This window comes from Pseudophryne corroboree, chromosome 9, assembly GCF_028390025.1.
Source record: "Pseudophryne corroboree isolate aPseCor3 chromosome 9, aPseCor3.hap2, whole genome shotgun sequence".
Lineage (NCBI taxonomy): Eukaryota > Metazoa > Chordata > Amphibia > Anura > Myobatrachidae > Pseudophryne > Pseudophryne corroboree.
The window spans coordinates 196,765,580-196,787,883 of record NC_086452.1 but is presented as its reverse complement, the minus strand read 5'-3'; the positions used below and the strand labels follow the sequence as shown (position 1 = coordinate 196,787,883).

General features: G+C 47.3%; 2 protein-coding genes across 4 annotated transcripts in view; one reads left to right on the top strand and one right to left on the bottom strand.

Annotated features, from left to right (window-relative positions):
* The window catches only part of TRMT13 (tRNA methyltransferase 13 homolog), a 31,580-nt gene extending 13,478 nt beyond the window's left edge, over positions 1-18,102 (bottom strand). Inside the window, exons 1-7 of one of the 2 annotated variants that reach the window (XM_063940068.1) lie at positions 17,808-18,102; positions 15,086-15,132; positions 14,925-14,991; positions 7,545-7,604; positions 6,723-6,792; positions 5,001-5,107; positions 4,477-4,644 (exon numbers count right to left, since the gene is read on the bottom strand). In XM_063940068.1, the coding sequence (XP_063796138.1) occupies positions 4,477-4,644; positions 5,001-5,107; positions 6,723-6,792; positions 7,545-7,604; positions 14,925-14,991; positions 15,086-15,132; positions 17,808-17,999 (711 nt within the window). In that variant the 5' untranslated portion in view covers positions 18,000-18,102. The remainder of the gene's footprint in view (positions 1-4,476; positions 4,645-5,000; positions 5,108-6,722; positions 6,793-7,544; positions 7,605-14,924; positions 14,992-15,085; positions 15,133-17,807) is intronic. The other variant, XM_063940069.1, reaches the window with a different exon arrangement.
* Positions 18,103-18,262: 160 nt separating this feature from the next.
* SASS6 (SAS-6 centriolar assembly protein) overlaps positions 18,263-22,304 on the top strand; it is a 147,027-nt gene continuing 142,985 nt past the window's right edge. For both annotated transcript variants that reach the window (XM_063940067.1, XM_063940066.1), the window contains exon 1: positions 18,263-18,567. In XM_063940067.1, coding sequence (XP_063796137.1) covers positions 18,497-18,567 — 71 coding nt within the window. In that variant the 5' untranslated portion in view covers positions 18,263-18,496. The remainder of the gene's footprint in view (positions 18,568-22,304) is intronic.

The following is a 22,304-nucleotide window of genomic DNA, read 5'->3' as shown; positions in this document are numbered from 1 at the left end:
CTAGGAACAGAGTTGAATAGTATCCCCTGCTCTCTGAGCCAGAGGCACCGGAACCATAACTCCCATGTCCAGGAGGGATTACACCACCAGATGGAGAGATTTTGCTTTCACCGGATCTGTAGGGACATTTATCAAGCAAAACTGTCGAGGGGGACGTTTCTTGAAAGAGATGGCGTATCCATGAGCAACGACTTCCCTTACCCAGGCGTCCGAAGTGGTCTGTGACCATACCTGAGCAAACTGTAGAAGTCGGCCTCCGACTCTGGGATCCCCCAGAGGGAGGCCCGCCCCGTCATGCGGCAGGCTTGTCTGTTTTGGAAGCAGGCTGACGGGCAGCCCAGGCATGTTTAGTTTAGGCTTAGTGGATTTGGAAGTGCAAGCCTGTTTCGGGTACGCCTGACCCTTTGCTTTACCTGGAGGTCAAAAGGAACGAAAGGAAGTACTCTTAGCCTTCGGGGCCGAAGGTATAGTACTGGGTAGACATGCAGTCTTAGCCGATGCTAAGTCAGCAACAATCTTATTGAGCTCTTCCCCAAAAAGTATGTTTCCCATAAAAGGGGTCACCTTCAAGGTCTTTTTAGAGTCCAGGTCTACCGACCAGGACCGTAACCAGAGGATCTGGCGAGCCAGAATAGACGTAGTAGATGCTTTGGCCGCCAGGATACCTGCATCAGATGCCGCCTCCTGAATATAATGAGAGGCTGTAATAATGTATGATAGACACTGTCTAGCATTATCAGGAAAATTAGACGGTAGTTCCGCTTTAACTTCCTGAACCCAGGCCTCAATAGCTTTAGCAGCCCAAGAGGCCACAATAGTAGGCTTGTGCACAGCTCCAGCAAGAGTGTAAATAGACTTCAAGCAACCCTCCACACGCTTATTCGTCGGTTCCTTCAGTGAGCTGACAGTAGTGAAAGGCAGAGCAGAGGACACCACCAGACGCGCGACTTGCGAGTCCACCAGCGGCTGTGTTTCCCAATTTTTACTTAACTCTGCAGCGAGGGGATAACAAGCTAGCATCTTTTTAGACAGGGAGAATTTCTTTCCTGGAGACTCCCAGGATTCCGGACGTATGTCAACTAATTGGTCAGAATGGGGCAAAACTAATTTAGTAAACTTCTGACGCTTGAACTTATCTGGTTTCTTAGAGGTAGCTGGAGGTTCTTCGTCATCATCAATTTGAAGAATCAGCCTGATAGCCTCCAAGAGGTCAGGAACATCCACTTGTGTCATAGATTCCCCATCAGAAGCATCTGCATCAGTGTCTGAGGGGTCAGTATATGCGCCATCTTCATCAGATGAAGTATCTGAAACATGTGGATTGTGAGGAAGTAATAGCCCGCTTAGATGACCCCTTGGTCTTAGGCGGGCGAGGGATAGGATTTTGTTTAGCCAAAGACTGATTTAATTGCTGTAACTGAGAGGAGTATCTGCCCATGGCGGATTAACTGCAGGGACAATATGTGGCTGTAATGGCACAGGAGGTCCCATAGCGCCCTGCAAGTCTAGTTACCAGTGTAGTCAGTAAAGTAGAAAATGTAGAAAAAATATATACAAAATGTGTAATGCGCTTGATGTATATTTGTTGAAATTTAAATTGTCAAAAAGTAAATACACAGGTGTCTGCTTAAATCAAATTCAACACACATGGAACTTGCTGGTATGATTAAATTAAAAACAAATTTATTAGCACACACATTTAGAACCAATATATAAAGGAAAGCTCGAGCACACTAATACATTCAGATTTCTTTGCCACTTTATAGTAGGACTTGAAACAGTGTAGCTTGTATGTTGCCACACAGACCTATTTGGTAGAAAATGTAGAACACGGCGGGTCATGATTCGCCCCTATTGCTGTAGACTGACTGAGGGGTATAAAACCCCCAGTACCTGAACCCTCAGCTGCAATATTCTCCTCAGAGATATCCATGGTAGTAGCACTGCATGTTGCAGGATCAACCATAGAATTATCACCCTGTTTAGCTGACATTATATGAAAGCGTAACCGTAGGGCAAAATAGTACAATATAAGCAGACAAAGTACCTGTCAGAAATCCCCCTGTATAGTGCGACTGCAAGCAGAGCACACACGGAGGATTTAAGAGGTATATGGTGACCGTAATACACAGAGAAAAACACCACAAGAGTATATCCTGTGAAACACTATATTATATGAGAGGGTGTAGTACGGCTGACCGGCGGTCTCCTGACCACCGGTCAGCTTACCGATGCCGGGATCCCGGCTGGGAAGGGGCGAGTGCAGCAAGCCCCTTGCGGGCTCGCTGCGCTCGCCACGCTGCGGGCTCGGTGGCGACCAGGTTCTATTCCCACTCTATGGGTGTCGTGGACACCCACGAGTGGAAATAGTCCCTGTTGGTCGGCATGCCGACCATCTGGACAGTAACCCGTCGGGCTGGTGGAGGTGGTCATGTGACTGTCGGTCAGCTGACCGGCGGTCACATTAATACCACCCATATGAGAACCCTGATGCACTTAGCCCCCTTCAGGGTACAGAATATAGGGATAGCAGTATATGTGAGATACACGGAATGGAAATCACACAGCAGCTATTGGCACACATAGTCACATGTACAATGCAGAAATTATCACAAACAACAATAAAACTGCACTGGTCTAGCAATACTAAGTAACTGCACTACAAAGTAAGCTATATATGTATATACTGTAGATATAACAATGCACAGTAAAGACTGGATGTATATCCCAGGGTACTTGTACTAAATAGCCCTGAATGTATGCACTTGTTCTTAACTAACGCTGTCTAAAAGACATGTAGAATACTTAAGTGTCCTATAAATGCTCAGCGCTGATGATGCAGGCGGCTTTACAGTGGCGACATTGCCCAGCAGTCCCAAAGTCAGCTCAGCATGTGTGAAATGGCGCCCAAACGCTAACAGGGAGTGAGGGAGACAGAGAGATGCAGCTCCAGGGCGGGAACATTAGCAGTAAATGGCGCCTGGGGCTGGGGAGGGGCTACAGGTCAGAGCCTTATCCCCTTGCTGTACTTCACCACGGGGTTCTGCGGGCTTTAGCAAAACGAATTATGAGGTAATCCGACATGTGCCCTTGCCCTGGTGGTCTAGTGGGGTTCCTGTACGGCCACAGTGTCCACGCCAGCGTGCGCGGTCTGTCCCCTAAAGACCGCGTCGGATCGCGATTTGAAGAGGGTCCCACCTGGGGGACCCTCTTACCTCCTCCCTTGATGCGGCCACGCGATCCCGGAGAGCAGCGGCAAGTGTGTGTGCGCCCTAGTGGAAACCGGTGCCCTCCACTGTAAGTAACCGGTGTAAGTAACCGGCAACCAGGGCGCGGGAGTATACAGCACCACCGGGGGAGGTGAGGGAGCCGCAGCATAATATGTTAGAATGACATATAGCACTTGTAAGTGCCTATGCTGCGGCCCTTGAAGTCATCTGTCTTCTGATAAGCTCTTTTCAGAGCTGCCCAGCGCAGCTCTCCCTGTTAGCTGCCTGCACTGCAGGCACCAACTTACAAACTGAGCTCCAGTGCCTCGAGGCGGGGATATAGAGGAGGCGGCGCTAAGCATCCTGGGAACAGTCAAAGCTTTTAGCCTGTTGGTACCTCGGATCAAGATCCAACTCTACACCCCAATGTTATCCCTGTGGAACCCCAGTGTACCCCACTGCAGAAAATACCGTACTCTACAATGAAAGAGAAGTTGCCGTTCTATCACTGCTTTCCTTACTACCAATAAAGTACTTGTATGTGAATGAGATCTATGGGGTAGCACGGATGGTGTAATGGTTAGCATTACTGCCTCACAGCACTGAGGTCATGGATTGGATTCCCACCACGGCTGTAACTGTGTGGAGTTTGTATATTCTCCCCGTGCTTGCATGGGTTTCCTTCCACAATTCAAAATATACTGGTATGTAAGTGTGTGCATGTACATGGGCAGACTAGATGGGCCATGTGGTTCTTATCTACCGTCACATCCTATGTTTCTATTACCTCTTTCTTAAAATAACCGATCTGCCGTGCTGATCGGTCAGCACGGCAGAATCCCCCCTCCAGCGGCTGCAGACAATGGCAGCCGCTGGGGTGTGGAAATTAACCCTCCGAAGCCACCACCAGACCCCCCCCTGTATACCTGAAGGCTGTCCCGGCTTTCCAAATGAAAGCCGCGATGTTCCGATGTTTGAAAAATAATAATATATTTTTTAAATAAACAAACAAAACATCCCCCCCCCCCACCCACTTTTTTTTTTTTTTTTTTAAACTAAAATCATTTGGGATAGGGTTAAATTCGTGTTCTTCACCTAAGTCACACATAAAAAACCCTGACAATTTCGGAGCAGTTTTTGGCAAAATAAAACTTCAGTTAAGTGGTTAATGCTATGAAAGCATCTTAATGCTGTATGATGAACACAGAAATACTCACTGCCATTAACACAGTGTGTTTTCTTGGGAAGTCAGCGTACAGCCTCCCACCTTAAATCTTGTGGTGGCTCTTTCCACCAGGAGGAAGTGGACACGGTCAGCATCTTCAGTAGCAATGTTCACCCAGTGGGACAACTTCCCTCTTCCTGCTCCAAACTCTACGTAACACTGAGAACCACCCAGCAGACCCAGTCTTTCCAAGTGACCCAATATGGAGCCCTGCAGATAAGAGAACACTCAATCAGACGTATTACTCCCTCCTACGCTTGATGCTAAGCCACAGCATGCCATGCCATCTTTAACCATTACCACACACTTTATCATAATTGTGTTTGGGCTTTTCCAGGACACCCTACATTGTTTCTCCTTCCATAACACACAACACATATTTTGTCATCGTTTTTAATCAAGATATACCTAATTTGATAAGACAAAGGGAAAACAGGCTCCAAATAATATTCAAGTTAATGTTACACTAGTAAGACATTTAAAATGAGTGTAATTACAAGTGTTCTACAGAATAAAACTCTGGTTTATTTATAACACATGCCTCCTGCAGATGACAAATCCTGTACCTGCTGCTTGAGGTGCTTGGAGGCAGTGCCTCCATTCGCTGGGTCATTCAAAGCTTCTTGTAATGCTGGATGCAGCAAGTGCTTGTCTGGCAGGGGAGGTTCCAGGCCTGCACACAGATAATCCACATACACAAGTACATTACAAGTTGCAAACAGCCATGTGAGTACATATGCTACATAGAGTTCGCATACCCTCCAACATGACCCATTCCATTAGGTACAAAATGCTCTATTCCTGGACTTCCTCGCCAGTGGCGGCTCCAGAGGTGGGGCTGCAGCATAGTCCAAGATTCAAATAGGGGAGCCGCACCAACTGCCACCCCAAACACTGCCAGCCGGGACTTATTGGCAGTTGGTGTGGCTCCCCTATTTGAATTTTGGACTGTGCTGCAGCCCCACCTATGCAACTACCACTGGCAAGGAAGTCCAGGAACAGAGCATTTCGTACCTAATGAAATGGGTCATGTTGGAGGGTATGGAGTTGGCCGCAATTACATCCACATTACCTGTATGGGACATATAAATAAGCATATAAGCCGTATGCATCTTTGTGACCACATCACCCCTAGCCATACACTCGGTTAAATAGGCATCATCATTATCAGTAAGCACATGTAACATATCCTTGATGCCATAGATGCACCTGGATTCAGATGCACCTCTGTAATCACTTGTGAAATAATTTTTGTATTAATGTTACTTCACTATTATGTAGATGTGGGGAGCCTCCTCCTCCTCCCTCCCTTCCTTCGCAATGGGGGTGGGGCGACCCATACACAGGTATGTTGCAGCAGTTTTCAAAGCATATTTAAACCTGCTGCGATGCCATATGCAGTAGAAACAGCTCCGGTTCTTTATGTCCAGTGCCCATGCTGCCTGGCCTTAGGGCTACTCCCAACTCTGATGATCTGCGATGGATGCTGCGTCTTTGTTAGCAGACGAGACTTGCAAGGCCGCAGATGGGCGTCTCAGTACATTTCAAGGCGGCTACAGCAGTAGCATGGATTTGCACATTAGCTGTGTACAGGATCACGCAAATGCATTAGTGTATAGCTTTCAGTCAGGCCCAGTGAGTGATAGGAAGGGGGGGGGGGGGGGGGGGGGGGGGACTTGGACTCCACTCACCCACATTCAGCTGCTCCTACAACACAAGACACAGCACTACCTAGAGCAGGCATTCCCAACCTCGGACCTCAAGGCACACTAACAGTCCAGGTTTTAGTGATGTCCAGGCTTAAGCACAGATGGTTAAATCAAAATAAATGAGGTACTAATTAAGTCACCTGTGCTCAAGCCTGAACATCACTAAAATCTGGACTGTTAGTGTGCCTTGAGGACCGAGGCTGAGAATGCCTGAGTATTAGTGGTAAAAATCTATAATGTTTTCCGCTAGTACAAGATCATGGAGCAGAAGTATTAAGCCTGGAGAAGTGATAAAGTGATAAGTGATAACGCACCAGCCAATCATTATGGGTTTGAAAAATGACAGTTAGTAGCTGATTGGCTGGTGCGTTATCCCTTACACTTACCACTGCTTTATCACTTCTCCAGGCTTAATACATCTGCCCCCATGTTCCTAGTGTGCATGATAAAGGAACAGGTCTGTATAAAGGATTATTTTGCAGAACTAAAGCAAAAGAATATACATTTAAAATGAATGCATAAAAAACAACAACTCAGAGTAGATCAGTCAGATTCCCTGAGCGGTGACTGCTCACTCACCACTAGTGGCCTGCACCAATGTGTCGGTCAGCTTCTGCAGCTCTTCTCTGGACAGGGAACTAAGGCTAACCTGAAAGAACCAAACACATGGAATGTTATCTAAGGGTAGCTCAATGCCTGCGGACAAGGAATGCAATAAAAACCAATCTGTGTTTCAAGATTAATATAAAATTGCCATAAAAACTATATATATAGTATAGCAGATGTCTGCTAATGATATATGTTGGGTGTCAAAAGATTTGCTTGGATGACTGTATTATTACACCCCCCCCCCCCACTATCCTTTCACACAGAGATGCAAATTTTGACCCGGTAATTTGCGGATCAATATGTGTATTCTGTCTGTGTGAAAGGGTCAACCTGGGTCGAAATTCCCATGTCTCCAACCCTGGTAAATTCCTGTGTAAAAGGCCCGGGAATTTCAACCCAGGTTGACCCTTTCACACAGAAAAAGGACCCGTGTTTTTCGTGAAATTATTCACTGCTTCACCCGGTAATTTCATTTTCTGTGTGAAAGGGGTATTAGTATAAACATCAGTTTGGGTTTTATCTAATACCCCTTTTCCGCTAGCTCCTTAAAACACGGGTAAATGCGTGGGGGCGCGCATTTACCCGTGTTTTTCCCTAGTGGAAACGGGTCCCCCGGCAAATTCCCAGATCAAGTGATCCGGGAATCCTACCCGGGTAGCTAGGGCTAGCTGTCTAGTGTGAACGGGAGCTGTGTCGAGGCGACACGGCTGCGACCTGTGCTATAGTGGAAAAGGGGCATCAGTGTAGTCTCTGCAGGGCAATGTATTTTTGTCTTAATTTTCCAATTCATACCTGCTCCTTGCAGGTATCTGTATCCACAGCTCCAGAATTGATATTTTGCACATAAAAAACCTGTGAAAACAAACATGATTATTCACTAACCTTTGTATGTGCATTATACCTCTGCCGGGGGACATCTGATTACTTCTGCTGTATCTGCCCAACCACAATAGTGTAATGCCTCTGTAGCCCGCCCACTACTGTATATACATCCTACCTCTGCCTGGGGACATCTGATTACCGTACTTCTGCTGTATCTGCCCAACCACAATAGTGTAATGCCTCTGTAGCCCGCCCACTACTGTATATACATCCTACCTCTGCCTGGGGACATCTGATTACCGTACTTCTGCTGTATCTGCCCAACCACAATAGTGTAATGCCTCTGTAGCCCGCCCACTACTGTATATACATCCTACCTCTGCCTATGGGACATCTGATTACTTCTGATCTATCTCGCCAAGTAGTAACACAGGCTACTGGGAGGAACATTTTAGTTATGCTAGTTTTAAAACAGAGTCCCATAATAAGAACTTTTAACTTAAGCTGCATATATATGTAATAAGTAAATGTATCAAACCTGCAGAATGAACAAAAGGAGAAGTTGCCCATAGCAACCAATCACTTTATAGAATGTACTTTATTAATGCTAGCTAGTAACTGACTTCTCCTCTCTTTAGAAGGTTTGATACCTAATGTGCTGATGCCGGTCTCCATCATGATTACTACAATCAGATATTACGTCTCACATAATACGGCTGGTCCTCATAAATATTATCACCACACCTGAACCATTGCTCACCTCACCACGCACCCCTATCTGAGCTACACATCATATCATACACAGCCCAACTCATATATATATGTATAATAAGAATTTACTCACCGGTAATTCTATTTCTCGTAGTCCGTAGTGGATGCTGGGAACTCCGTAAGGACCATGGGGAATAGACGGCTCCGCAGGAGACTGGGCACATCTAAAGAAAGATTTAGGACTATCTGGTGTGCACTGGCTCCTCCCCCTATGACCCTCCTCCAAGCCTCAGTTAGGACACTGTGCCCGGAAGAGCTGACACAATAAGGAAGGATTTTGAATCCCGGGTAAGACTCATACCAGCCGCACCAATCACACGTATAACTCATGATAGGAACCCCGGTTAACAGTATGATAACAAAAGGAGCCTCTGAACAGATGGCTCGCAATAATAACCCGATTTGTGTAACAATAACTATTTACAAGTATTGCAGACAATCCGCACTTGGGATGGGCGCCCAGCATCCACTACGGACTACGAGAAATAGAATTACCGGTGAGTAAATTCTTATTTTCTCTGACGTCCTAGTGGATGCTGGGAACTCCGTAAGGACCATGGGGATTATACCAAAGCTCCCAAACGGGCGGGAGAGTGCGGACGACTTTGCAACACCGAATGAGAGAACTCCAGGTCCTCCTCAGCCAGGGTATCAAATCTGTAGAATTTTGCAAACGTGTTTGCCCCTGACCAAGTAGCAGCTCGGCAAAGTTGTAAAGCCGAGACCCCTCGGGCAGCCGCCCAAGATGAGCCCACCTTCCTTGTGGAATGGGCTTTTACAGATTTAGGCTGCGGTAGTCCCACCGCAGAATGCGCCAGCTGAATAGTGCTACAAATCCAGCGCGCAATAGACTGCTTAGAAGCAGGAGCACCCAGCTTGGTGGGTGCATACAGGATAAACAGCGAGTCAGTTTTTCTGACTCCAGCCGTCCTGGAAACATAAATTTTCAGGGCCCTGACTACGTCCAGCAACTTGGAATCCTCCAAGTCCCTAGTAGCCGCAGGCACCACAATAGGTTGGTTCAAGTGAAAAGCTGAGACCACCTTTGGGAGAAACTGAGGACGAGTCCTCAATTCTGCCCTATCCATATGGAAAATCAGATAAGGGCTTTTACAAGACAAAGCCGCCAATTCTGAAACCCGCCTGGCCGACGCCAGGGCCAACAGCATGACCACTTTCCACGTGAGATATTTTAAATCCACAGTCTTAAGTGGTTCGAACCAATGTGATTTTAGGAATGCCAAAACCACATTGAGATCCCAAGGTGCCACTGGGGGCACAAAAGGAGGCTGAATATGCAGAACTCCTTTGACAAAAGTCTGAACTTCAGGCAGTGAAGCCAGTTCTTTCTGGAAGAAAATCGACAGAGCCGAAATCTGGACCTTTATGGACCCCAATTTGAGGCCCAACGACACCCCTGCTTGCAGGAAGTGCAGGAATCGACCCAGTTGAAATTCCTCCGTCAGGGCCTTCATGGCCTCACACCAAGCAACATATTTCCGCCAAATGCGGTGATAATGTTTTGCGGTGACATCCTTCCTGGCTTTTATCAGGGTAGGGATGACTTCCTCCGGAATACTCTTTTCCTTCAGGATCCGGTGTTCAACCGCCATGCCGTCAAACGCAGCCGCGGTAAGTCTTGGAACAGACAGGGTCCCTGCTGCAGCAGGTCTTGTCTGAGCGGCAGAGGCCAAGGGTCCTCTGCAAGCATCTCTTGAAGTTCCGGGTACCAAGCTCTTCTTGGCCAATCCGGAACCACGAGTATGGTTTTCACTCCTTGCCTTCTTATTATTCTCAGTACCTTTGGTATGAGAGGTAGAGGAGGAAACACATAAACCGACTGGTACACCCATGGTGTCACTAGAGCGTCCACCGCTATCGCCTGAGGGTCTCTTGACCGGGCGCAATATCTTTTCAACTTCTTGTTGAGGCAGGACGCCATCATGTCTACCTGTGGTTTTTCCCACCGGTTGACCAGCATTTGGAAGACTTCTGGATGAAGTCCCCATTCTCCCGGGTGGAGGTCGTGCCTGCTGAGGAAGTCTGCTTCCCAGTTGTCCACTCCCGGAATGAACACTGCTGTCAGTGCTAACACATGATTCTCTGCCCATCTGAGAATCCTTGTGGCTTCTGCCATAGCCATCCTGCTTCTCGTGCCGCCCTGTCTGTTTACATGGGCGACCGCTGTGATGTTGTCTGACTGGATCAGTACCGGCTGGTTTTGAAGCAGGGGTCTTGCCTGGCTTAGGGCATTGTAAATGGCCCTTAGCTCCAGGATATTTATGTGAAGAGAAATCTCCTGATTTGACCACAGTCCTTGGAAATTTCTTCCCTTTGTGACTGCCCCCCAGCCCCGAAGGCTGGCATCCGTGGTCACCAGGACCCAGTCCTGTATTCCGAATCTGCGGCCCTCTAGTAGATGAGCCCTCTGCAGCCACCACAGCAGCGACACCCTGGTTCTGGACGATAGGGTTATCCGCTGTTGCATCTGGAGATGGGACCCGGACCATTTGTCCAACAGGTCCCACTGGAACGTCCTTGCGTGGAACCTTCCGAATGGAATTGCTTCGTATGAAGCTACCATTTTCCCCAGGACTCGTGTGCATTGATGTACCGACACTTTTCCTGGTTTTAGGATGTCTCTGACCAGAGATGACAATTCCTCGGCTTTTTCCAGTGGAAGAAACACTCTTTTCTGGTCTGTGTCCAGAATCATTCCCAGGAACAGAAGACGTGTCGTCGGGACCAGCTGTGACTTTGGAATATTGAGAATCCAGCCGTGCTGTTGTAGCATTTCCCGAGAAAGTGCCACCCCCACTATCAACTGTTCTTTGGACCTCGCCTTTATCAGGAGATCGTCCAAGTACGGGATAATTAAAACTCCCTTCTTGCGAAGGAGTATCATCATTTCGGCCATTACCTTGGTAAAGACCCTCGGTGCCGTGGATAACCCAAACGGCAGCATCTGGAACTGATAATGACAGTCTTGTACCACAAATCTGAGGTACTCCTGGTGCGGAGGGTAAATGGGGACATGCAGGTACGCATCCTTGATGTCCAGGGAGACCATGTAATCCCCCTCCTCCAGGCTCGCAATAACCGCCCTGAGCGATTCCATCTTGAACTTGAACCTTTTGATATAAGTGTTCAAGTCTTTTAAATTTAAGATGGGTCTCACCGAACCGTCCGGTTTCGGTACCACAAACATTGTGGAGTAGTAACCCTTTCCTTGCTGAAGGAGGGGTACCTTGACAATCACTTTCTGTGAATACAGTTTTTGAATAGCCACCAACACTGCTTCCCTGGCAGAGGGAGTTGCCGGCAAGGCAGATTTTAGGAAACGGCGGAGGGGAGACGTCTCGAATTCCAGCCTGTACCCCTGAGATACTACTTGAAGGACCCAGGGATCCACCTGTGAGAGAGCCCACTGTGTGCTGAAAAACCTGAGACGTGCCCCCACCGTTCCTGGTTCCGCCTGAGCAGCCCCAGCGTCATGCTGTGGACTTACCGGACGCAGGGGAGGACTTCTGCTCCTGGGAACTAGCTGTGTGCTGCAGCTTTTTCCCCCTTCCTCTGCCCCTCGGCAGAAAGGATGAGCCTCTAGCCCTCTTATTTTTCTGGGGCCGAAAGGACTGTACCTGATAATACGGTGCTTTCTTTTGCTGTGGGGTAGCCTGTGGCAAAAAAGTCGATTTCCCAGCAGTAGCTGTGGAAACGAGGTCTGAAAGACCTTCCCCAAAAAGTTCCACCCCTTTATAGGGTAAAACTTCCATGTGCCGCTTGGAGTCGGCATCACCTGACCATTGCCTAGTCCATAACCCCCGTCTGGCGGCAATGGACATAGCGCTTATTTTTGATGCCAGCCGGCAGATATCCCTCTGTGCATCACGCATGTATAAGACCGTGTCTTTTATATGGTCAATCGTTAGCAAAATATTGTCCCTATCCATGGTATCAATGTTTTCCGACAGGGAGTCTGACCACGCAGCTGCAGCACTGCACATCCAAGCTGATGCGATAGCGGGTCTCAATATAATGCCAGTGTGTGTGTATATAGCTTTTAGGGTACTTTCCTGCTTTCTATCAGCAGGTTCTTTTAGGGCGGCCGTATCCGGAGATGGTAGTGCCACCTTCTTTGATAAGCGTGTCAGCGTTTTATCTACCGTAGGGGGTGTTTCCCAGCGTGACCTATCCTCTGGCGGGAAAGGGTACGCAGCCATTAACCGTTTAGAAATTATCAATTTCTTATCTGGGGAAGACCACGCTTCCTCACACACCTCATTTAATTCGTCAGATGCAGGAAAAACTACTGGTAGTTTTTTCTCACCAAACATAATACCCTTTTTTGTGGTACCAGGGGTATCACCAGAAATGTGTAAAACATTTTTCATTGCCTCAATCATGTAACGGGTGGATCTATTGGAGGGTACACTCGTCTCATCATCGTCGACACTGGAGTCGGTATCCGTGTCGACATCTGTATCTGTCATCTGAGGTAGCGGGCGTTTTAGAGCCCCTGATGACATTTGAGACGCTTGGACAGGCACAAGCTGAGTAGCCGGCTGTCCTATGTCGTCAAACCTTTTATGTAAGGAGCTGACACTGTCACGTAATTCCTTCCATAAGTCCATCCACACTGGTGTCGACCCCGCAGGGGGTGACATCACATTCACAGGCATTTGCTCCGCCTCCACATCATTATCCTCATCATACATGTCGACACAGCAGTACCGACACCCAGCAGACACACAGGGAATGCTCTTACAGAGGACAGGACCCCACAAAGCCCTTTGGGGAGACAGAGGGAGAGTATGCCAGCACACACCAGGGCGCTATATAACACAGGGATATCACCTATACAGAGTGTTTTCCCTTATAGCTGCCTATATAATATATATATATTGCGCCTAAATTGTGCCCCCCCTCTCTTTTTTACCCTTTCTGTAGTGCAGGACTGCAGGGGAGAGCCAGGGAGCTTCCTTCCAGCGGAGCTGTGAGGGAAAATGGCGCCAGTGTGCTGAGGGAGATGGCTCCGCCCCTTTTTCGGCGGGCTTTCTCCCGCTATTTTATCGTTTCTGGCAGGGGTTAATATACACCTATATAGCCCCTGAGGCTATATATGGTGTTAGTTTTGCCAGCCAAGGTGTTAATATTGCTGCTCAGGGCGCCCCCCCCCAGCGCCCTGCACCCATCAGTGACCGGAGTGTGTGGTGTGCATGAGGAGCAATGGCGCACAGCTGCAGTGCTGTGCGCTACCTTGGAGAAGACAGAAGTCTTCAGCCGCCGATTTTCCGGACCACCTTCTTGCTTCTGGCTCTGTAAGGGGGACGGCGGCGCGGCACCGGGAACGGACGACGAGGTCGGGTCCTGTGTTCGATCCCTCTGGAGCTAATGGTGTCCAGTAGCCTAAGAAGCCCAAGCTACCACCAGTTAGGTAGGTTCGCTTCTTCTCCCCTTAGTCCCTCGCTGCAGTGAGCCTGTTGCCAGCAGGTCTCACTGTAAAATAAAAAACCTAAACTATACTTTCTTCTAGGAGCTCAGGAGAGACCCTAGTGTGCATCCAGCTCAGCCGGGCACAGAAATCTAACTGAGGCTTGGAGGAGGGTCATAGGGGGAGGAGCCAGTGCACAACAGATAGTCCTAAATCTTTCTTTAGATGTGCCCAGTCTCCTGCGGAGCCGTCTATTCCCCATGGTCCTTACGGAGTTCCCAGCATCCACTAGGACGTCAGAGAAATATATATATATATAAAAAAAAATTAAGTATGCATTAATTTAATGCAAGTGTAACTATAAAACAGTTTTTGTTCCTAAAACTACAACTTAGTTAATTACTATAGGAAATAATGCACCTCTTACAACTAAATAGGGAGGAAATTAGGAGCTCATTTGAGTAATATTTATTTATATGATCATGGCGCTATAGTACATGGTGACGTCTAGTACTTTCACTGTATGGGGTGTGTTATTTCTTATGTTAATATTTTGTAGTCTTGAGTTATCCACTTTTAGGCAATCCCTTTTTAATGATACCTAAAACCCTAATGTGTTAAAATTCAGAACATGGGATCCCCTGGATTAGTATAACTAAACTGTTTCAGAACATCATTAAACTTGTTCAGAAAATTAAAACTTGTACCCTGGCGTACTCACTCCACTTGCCACACTTCAGGCAAGGTGGCTCGCTCTGCTTGCCACAGATTATTATTTCTAATAGATGTCCACGTGGATAGTAGTAGTATCCCAGGGGGTTCAAGGTTCTGAACTTGAGCCATCCTAATGATATAGCAAATAGGGCACCAGATTAGCTGAAGAAGGCGGGATTGAGAAGTATTGCATAGCATGTTGTGCCTTGCTTTACAATAGAGCTCTATGTGGAACTATAGACGGACTTCAGCAGTACAAAGTGCTGCAAGACAAAGCAGCCCTTGGCTTCACCTGTCAGAGATGGTTTTGGGGTTGGTAAAGTGGTGGGTTATTTGATGTATGTGGAGGGAAGAGGTAATCAAGAAGGGGTTGCCCAAAAGCTTTAAACCTCATGTGCATCAGTGTAAAACAGTAAATACTCTTATTAACGTACTGCCTTAGGTTTTTCTCTTGAGTTACACTTCTTTAGGTGTTTTTGGAGCTGGTCCTCATACACTGTGCTATAGGGAAAACAGAAAGACATACAGTACAGTGAAGTTATGCCGTGAAATGTCTTCAGATTGTAATAAATAGGATCACATCATGGAAACTCACTGTTTGGGGTCTAAAGGACAAGGGATCCGTTTTCTGCTGCCCTCCTCCTAGGGAAACAATTATGACAATTACCCCTCATTCACAGTTTTTGTACATCTTTTAAGTTTACAGTATTTTATATCCCTGTCCAAATGGATTTGGTGAGACTGCTAGAGATTTGTGTTAGAATGCATCAATTATAGTTTGTCTGAACTTTGTCTTTTCACCCAGAATTGCAATAGAACTTTCAAAGGAGATAACTGATCCTTAAGTAGGGTAACAGAGGTTATTTGTACTTATATTAAATCCTTTACGTCAAGTCCATTGGGGACACTGGGAACAAGTTGTGGAAGAGGGAGTGCAGGTGCCTTAAATTCTCAACTTAAGTCTACAGTTCCACCCCCATAACCTATGCTTGCTAGGAGAACTTCAGTTGGGTTTAAAAAACAAACACAGGAGAGGACCAAGTGGAATGGTGCCCTTCAAAACCATCAAACAAACCACTTTTGGTTGAAAAGAATCCTTGAATGTCAGCTTAAATGAGAAAGGGTGACCGCATAATAAATAAAAAAATTAAAATAAAATTTATATATATAAAAAACACACAGAATGTCCAGATCTGAAACTCTGCTAGCTGAGAAAACAGCTAAAAAAAGTGGATGCTGTAACGCATCAACATCAGATTAAAATCCCACGGAGCTATAGAAGATTGCTCAAACAGTACACCATGTTAAAACATCTGGATATCCGTTACTGAGGCCAGTTTTCTCTGAAAACAGCTGAAAGAGATGAAGATTGACCTTCAAGGGAACAAAACGTCAACCTCCTCCATCCAGGCCATGTAGCAGCCTGAACAACCTGAAAGACAGTGCAGCAAACCCCTGCCTCCCAGAGATGTATGTCTCTATAGCACTTTCTGGCCAAAACTGTATCCTGGCCTTAAGCATAATCTAAACCAATGGTTCTCAACCGCAGTCCTCAAATACCCCCAACAGTTCATGTTTTCCAGGTCTCAAGTGAAATAATCTTTCACTTTGCAAATGAAATAATTTGCTTCACCTGTGGGTCTTTTAAAATGTGTCAGTGAGTAATGAATACACCTGTGCACCAGCTAGGTGACCTGGAAAACATGAACTGTTGGGGGTACTTGAGGACCAAGGTTGAGAACCACTGGTTTTACCGAGGTTTTAAACCATTCTCAGACTAACCCTTTACTCTGTGGATCATGGCTTGAATAGCCACACCATTAATGACCAGACACTGTAAATGGAGGGGGATGTTGCTTAAAATATCTGGCTATGGCCCTCATTCCGAGTTGTTCGCTCGCTAGCTGCTTTTAGCAGCCGTGCAAATGCTAAGCCGCCGCCCTCTGGGAGTATATCTTAGTTTAGCAGAAGTGCGAACGAAAGGATTGCAGCGCTGCTACATAAAAAGATTGTGCAGTTTCTGAGCAGCTTGAGCCCTACTCCTAGCTTGCGATCACTTCAGACTGTTTAGTTCCTGTTTTGACGTCACGAACACACCCTGCGTTCGGCCAGCCACACCTGCGTTTTCCCAGGCATGCCTGCGTTTGTATCCGACACGCCTGTGTTTTTCCACACACTCCCCGAAAACGGTCAATTGCCTCCCAGAAACACCCACTTTCTGTCAATCACTCTGCGGCCAGCAGTGCGACTGAAAAGACCTTGTGTGAAACTGCATCGGCTGTTGTGAAAGTACGTTGCGCGTCCGCATTGCGCCCCATACGCATGCGCAGAAGTGCTGTTTTTTGTACCTAATCGCTGCGCTGCGAACGAAAGCAGCTAGCGGTCAACTCGGAATGACCACCTATGTTGGAAGCCGCCAAGATGTGCCTATGGCTATGCTGAGAGTGCCATGTACAATGAAACAGGTCGGCAAATCTGAAGCAACCAAGATGAGTGACAATTAAATTTTTTAATTTCTTCAGCAACCTCGGGAGCATCGCCACTGAAGAAACCAGTGACTGAGATAAAAGTCCCAAGGCACTGGCATGGGGTGATGAGGTGTTCGTTATTATCTGCATAAAGATGACACCAAAATCCAAATGAGCTTATTGTATTCCAAGAGATGTGGCATAGCCAAAGAAGAGCAGAGGAGCTATGTATGAGTCTTCTGATATGCAAATTACCTTCCTATCTGCATAGTGCACCCTACATACGCCACTACTCTCCTCTCCTGTAACCTGCATATGCCGCTAACCTTCTCTCTAGGGATGGCCATTGATTAGTTCACCACTAACGGTGCCATTTGTGCTTAACATCGATGACATGAAACCATCAACGGAAAACTATTGATGGTTTGGAACTTCAATGGCATTCCTGCTGTCACACAAGGTGGGCCAATCAGGGCAGTGGGGTGGGGTTGATAAGTGCAATGTAGGTGGAGTAAACCTGGCAGTCCAACTGATGAAGAGTGTAGGCTAAAGTGGCACAACAGTAGGCAAGGCTTTGCAATGTGCGCCCGTGCTTCTGCCATCAACCACTGGATCAATTGGTGGTCATCCCTACTTCTCTCCTATACTCTGCATATTATTAACATAACAGCATATCCCATTGTGCTTTACATGTGAATATGCCACCACCCTTCTCTATATACCAATAGTTATATGTATCATGTACTACGCCATGCTGCTACTAGTACGGTTGGTACTCTCCCACCAATGCCCTGTGCCTGCCATGCCAGCAGCCTCACACAGATCACGCTGCCACTACTCACTCAGTACCTGCACATTCCATGCATGTTCCCCACAGAACTTCTTCCCCTCTGATACGATCATTTTACAGTATCGTCCCTTTCTCTGCACGAAGTGACTGCACCTTCCGGGCACAGGACCTGCAGCAGGGCTGGGGTCTGTACATGGAGCATCCCGCGTCTCTTTTGTTATAGGTTTTAACTGGAACTCGTGAAACTCCATGACTTCCTGACTCGGTGGCGCATCTGACGTTCCCTTAGCAGCCACTGCATTCTACGTCCCCCTTCACTTCAGCCGGCGTTCCCTCACTGCTGCCCGTAACAAAGATGTCCGATCACGAAACGACAGCGCGTGTAATCACCTTCCGTAGGGAGAAAACAACTCAACCACACTCAACATGGCGGCGTGGAGTCTGAGGCGCCGTGACGTCATGCCGCACAGGACGCAGCAGGCGGTTGATTTGGAAATTGTACCGCGACAACAGAGGCTGGTAGCGGTGGGGGCTGCATGGAGAAGGGGGTATTAGGGAGGCCGGGGTAAGGGAGGACAGAGGAGCAGTGCACGCCGGGAGAGAGGCAGCTGCTGACAGGGAAAGTCCGTATCGGGGTGACAGCGGAAGGGGACATAGTATACTGTACACTATACAGCTGTGGATAACCTGCTCAGCGACTGATCTGTCTTCCCATCGAGAAGGCCCTAGGACAGGGCAAGTCTGCAGGATGTCTCAGGTTCAGGAGCTGCTGAGCCAGGAGATAAAGGTCCTGCTGCGAAATCAAGACTGCAAGGACAGGTAATCTGCCCATAACTGGTGTCCTGGAGTGTAATGCCATTGCCAGCAGTATGCCCCCTGTATCCTTATACAGCCACTGCCAACATGTTCCACAGCTGTGCAATCATCAGCTAGTGCCCCAGGTACACAGTACCCACACTGCATGGTTAGTTCAGTAAGAAGCCAGATTAGTAACACCCATGCTGCATGAGCTGCTAGGAAGCAGTGCTAATCACCACTATTGCCAATTTTAACAGCAGTCACTTCACATTGGAAGATAAGGCACATGTCCGCCATGATGTCTGGTATAGAATACCTTCCAAGATGTCATTACATATTTCTCTCACGTCCTAGAGGATGCTGGGGACTCCGTAAGGACCATGGGGTATAGACGGGCTCCGCAGGAGATAGGGCACCTAAAAATAACTTTTACTATGGGTGTGCACTGGCTCCTCCCTCTATGCCCCTCCTCCAGACCTTAGTTAGATCTTGTGCCCAGAGGAGAATGGGTGCACTGCAGAGAGCTCTCCAGAGTTTTCTGTTGAAAAATAATTTTGTTAGGTTTTTTATTTTCAGGGAGGGTAGATGCTAGAATCAAGTGGGCTAAGGGACCTTTTCCGTCTGGGGGAGGAGTTACGACACAAGGGGGAGAAGTTACGCCAGCGGGATAGTTCCTCTACTATTCACGCCACCAACTATTACCTTTAGTAATCAGGAGGCGAGCGGAGCGAGCCACCGAGCCCGAAGCGTGGCGAGCGTACTTTTCGGGTACCCTGTTCGCTTGTAGCTCCTCCCTCTGGTGACATGTCTCCTCCCCTAGATACGTCAGAAGGTCCCTTCTCCCACTCCGAAATAGAATCAACCCTGCTTCTTAGGCTACTGGACACCATTAGCTCCAGAGGGTGTCGGAACACAGGTCTCACCTGGGGTTCATCCCGGAGCCGCGCCGCCGTCCTCCTCACAGATGCCGAAGATAGAAGCCGGGTGAGTATGAGAAGGCAGAAGACATCAGATCTTCATGAGGTAAGGCGCTGCGCGCCATTGCTCCCAGTCACACACACAGAGCAGCACTGAAGGGTGCAGGGCGCAGGGGGGGGGGGGGGCGGGGGGCGCCCTGGGCAGCAATATTCCTCACTTTTGGGCAAATTCAGATAGATTAGGCTGCGGAGGCAGTAAATCTAAGATCCCCCGCCATTTTCTCCACAGAAGCTGCATGCATGAACGCTGGCTCCTTGGTCTCTCCCCTGCTGAACTTCACAGGCTGGAAAAAAGAGGAGGGGGGCACATTAGCGACGCAGTGAGTGGGAATTGGTATATTATATATAAAAAAGCGCTATCTGGTCATATTTTTTCCAGTGTTTTTAAGCGCTGGTGTGTGCTGGCATACTCTATCTCTGTCTCTCCTAAGGGCCTGGTTGGGGTTTTGTCCCCTTATAGGTTAATCCCTGTGTGTGTGGGGTGTCGGTACGTGTGTGTCGACATGTCTGAGGCGGAAGGCTTCTCCAAGGAGGAGGTGGAGCAAATGAGTGGTGTGTACCCGTCGGTTGTGCCGACTCCGGATTGGATGGACATGTGGCATATGTTGAATGCAAGTGTGGCATCTTTACATAAAAGGCTTGATAAGGCTGACTTAGGGGGGACATCAGGGGGTCAATCCTCGGATTGGACTGACTCACAGGGCCCGTCGGGGTCTCAAAAACGACACTACTACCGACACGGATTCTGACTCCAGTGTCGACTACGACAAAGTAAAATTGCACCCTAGGGTGACTAAAACCATTCAGTGTATGATTGTGGCAATAAGGGATGTGTTGCATATTGAGGATGAACCATCGGTCCCCGACACAAGGGTACACATGTTTAAGGGAAAGAAACAGATTATTAATTTTCCCGCATCCCATGAATTAAATGATTTCTTTGGAAAAGCTTGGGAGACTCCGGAAAAGAGACCGCAGATCCCCAAAAGAATTTATATGGCATACCCTTTCCCTAAGCAGGACAGGGAGATTTGGGAATCATCCCCCACTGTGGACAAGGCCCTGACGCGCTTGTCCAAGAAAGTGGCGCTACCGTCTCCTGACACAGCGACCCTTAAGGACCCTGCAGATCGCAGGCAAGAAACTACCTTAAAGTGTATTTATTTTCATACGGGTGCTGTGCTAAGACCGACAATTGCGTCGGCAAGGGTGTGTAGCGCAATTGCAGCTTGGACAGATGAGCTGACAGATCACTTTGATAATATGGATAAGGATACTATATTCTTAACTCTAGCCCATATTAAAGACGCAGTCTTATTTATGAGGGATGCTCAAAGGGACATTGGATTGCTAGCTTCTAGGGCCAATGCCATGTCTGTCTCAGCGAGAAGATCCTTATGGACTCGCCAATGGACGGGTGATGCGGATTCCAAAAAACATATGGAAGTACTAATGATACAAGAAGTTTCACAAGTGCGCCTGCTAAAAGTGTATGGTTAGTGACTGGTAATTGCTGCACTATGAACAAATGGTGTTTTATAATGTGATGCTGGCAATATATAATCAATAACAATAAACAGTATATATTAGAAAAAATGCGTGTTTTATTTTCTGCAGTGATAAGGTCTTCATCTGCTGTATGTAGAGAGGGGGGGGGGGGGAACTGGGAAGGGGATGGGAATTTTTTTTTTTTGTTGCTTTGGATAAGGCAGTGCCTAAAATTGTAAAAATGACACCCTCAGATGGGTGTGCTAATGCTCCACTCCTATAGGTGGCGTCCCACCTAGGTAGTGGAATAGTGTCCTAGATTGATATGTGGATAGTCCAGAGCCAATATAATGAAAATGTTGATAATTTGAACGTCCTCTTAATGATGGAATCCAAGAGCTGAGGCGTGTGGGGTACCCCTAGGTGACCACTGGCAGTGCGGGGAGTGGGACAGAGTTAGTGCTCGAGGTAATAAGGACTCCGGACAAACCGTATCTCCTTTGTGTCCTGATCTGCCCCGATGACGCTCTGGTGAGCGCACCGCGGTTCTCTAGACAACAGGGGATCGGTTATTTGTCTTGGAGAGAGAGAAGGGGAATGCTTCTAGCCCTAATAGGGCTATCCGCTTTGCCTTCTCCTCTCCTACAGAATCCCTTACCTGCTCGCTTCTGTTCTGTCTTTTTTTCCCCCCTCTGCCAGCGGTCTTCACCGATGTCTCTGCTTCAGCTGTGCCCGGCATCCTCCCTCACTTCCGGGTTGTCCCGATCACGTGACCGCAGTGAGGTCTCGATGGTTTCTCGGCTCTCTCCATGTACTTTCCTCCTCCTCTTATTCTAGGATATCTGGCTCTGATATAAACGATATGAAAGTTCTTGGCTTGTTATGATGCTTATTGTAATGCTCCAACGCGTATCGGCCAGTATTGGCCTTCGTCAGGGAGTCCTTGTCTGCCATTTTAGGTGTTGGCTATTTATGCCCATAAGGGAAGGAGGGGCATATGCTAATCAGTCCATGGTAGAAGGGGGATGGGGAGGATATACTGATAGAGTATTGCTCACAATGGGACATATTTGAATCTGTCATCCCTTTCGTTACTTATGTATCTTGTAGTGATAATAAAAATAAAAATGAATGCAAAATAAATATAAATATAAAAATGAAAATAAAAATGAATATAGGAATAAAATAAAATATAATAATAATAATAATAATAATAATAAAATAACCAAAAACTGGATCAATAAAGATATATGGATGGATATGGTTGTGAGAGAAAAAAAAAACATAAATAGA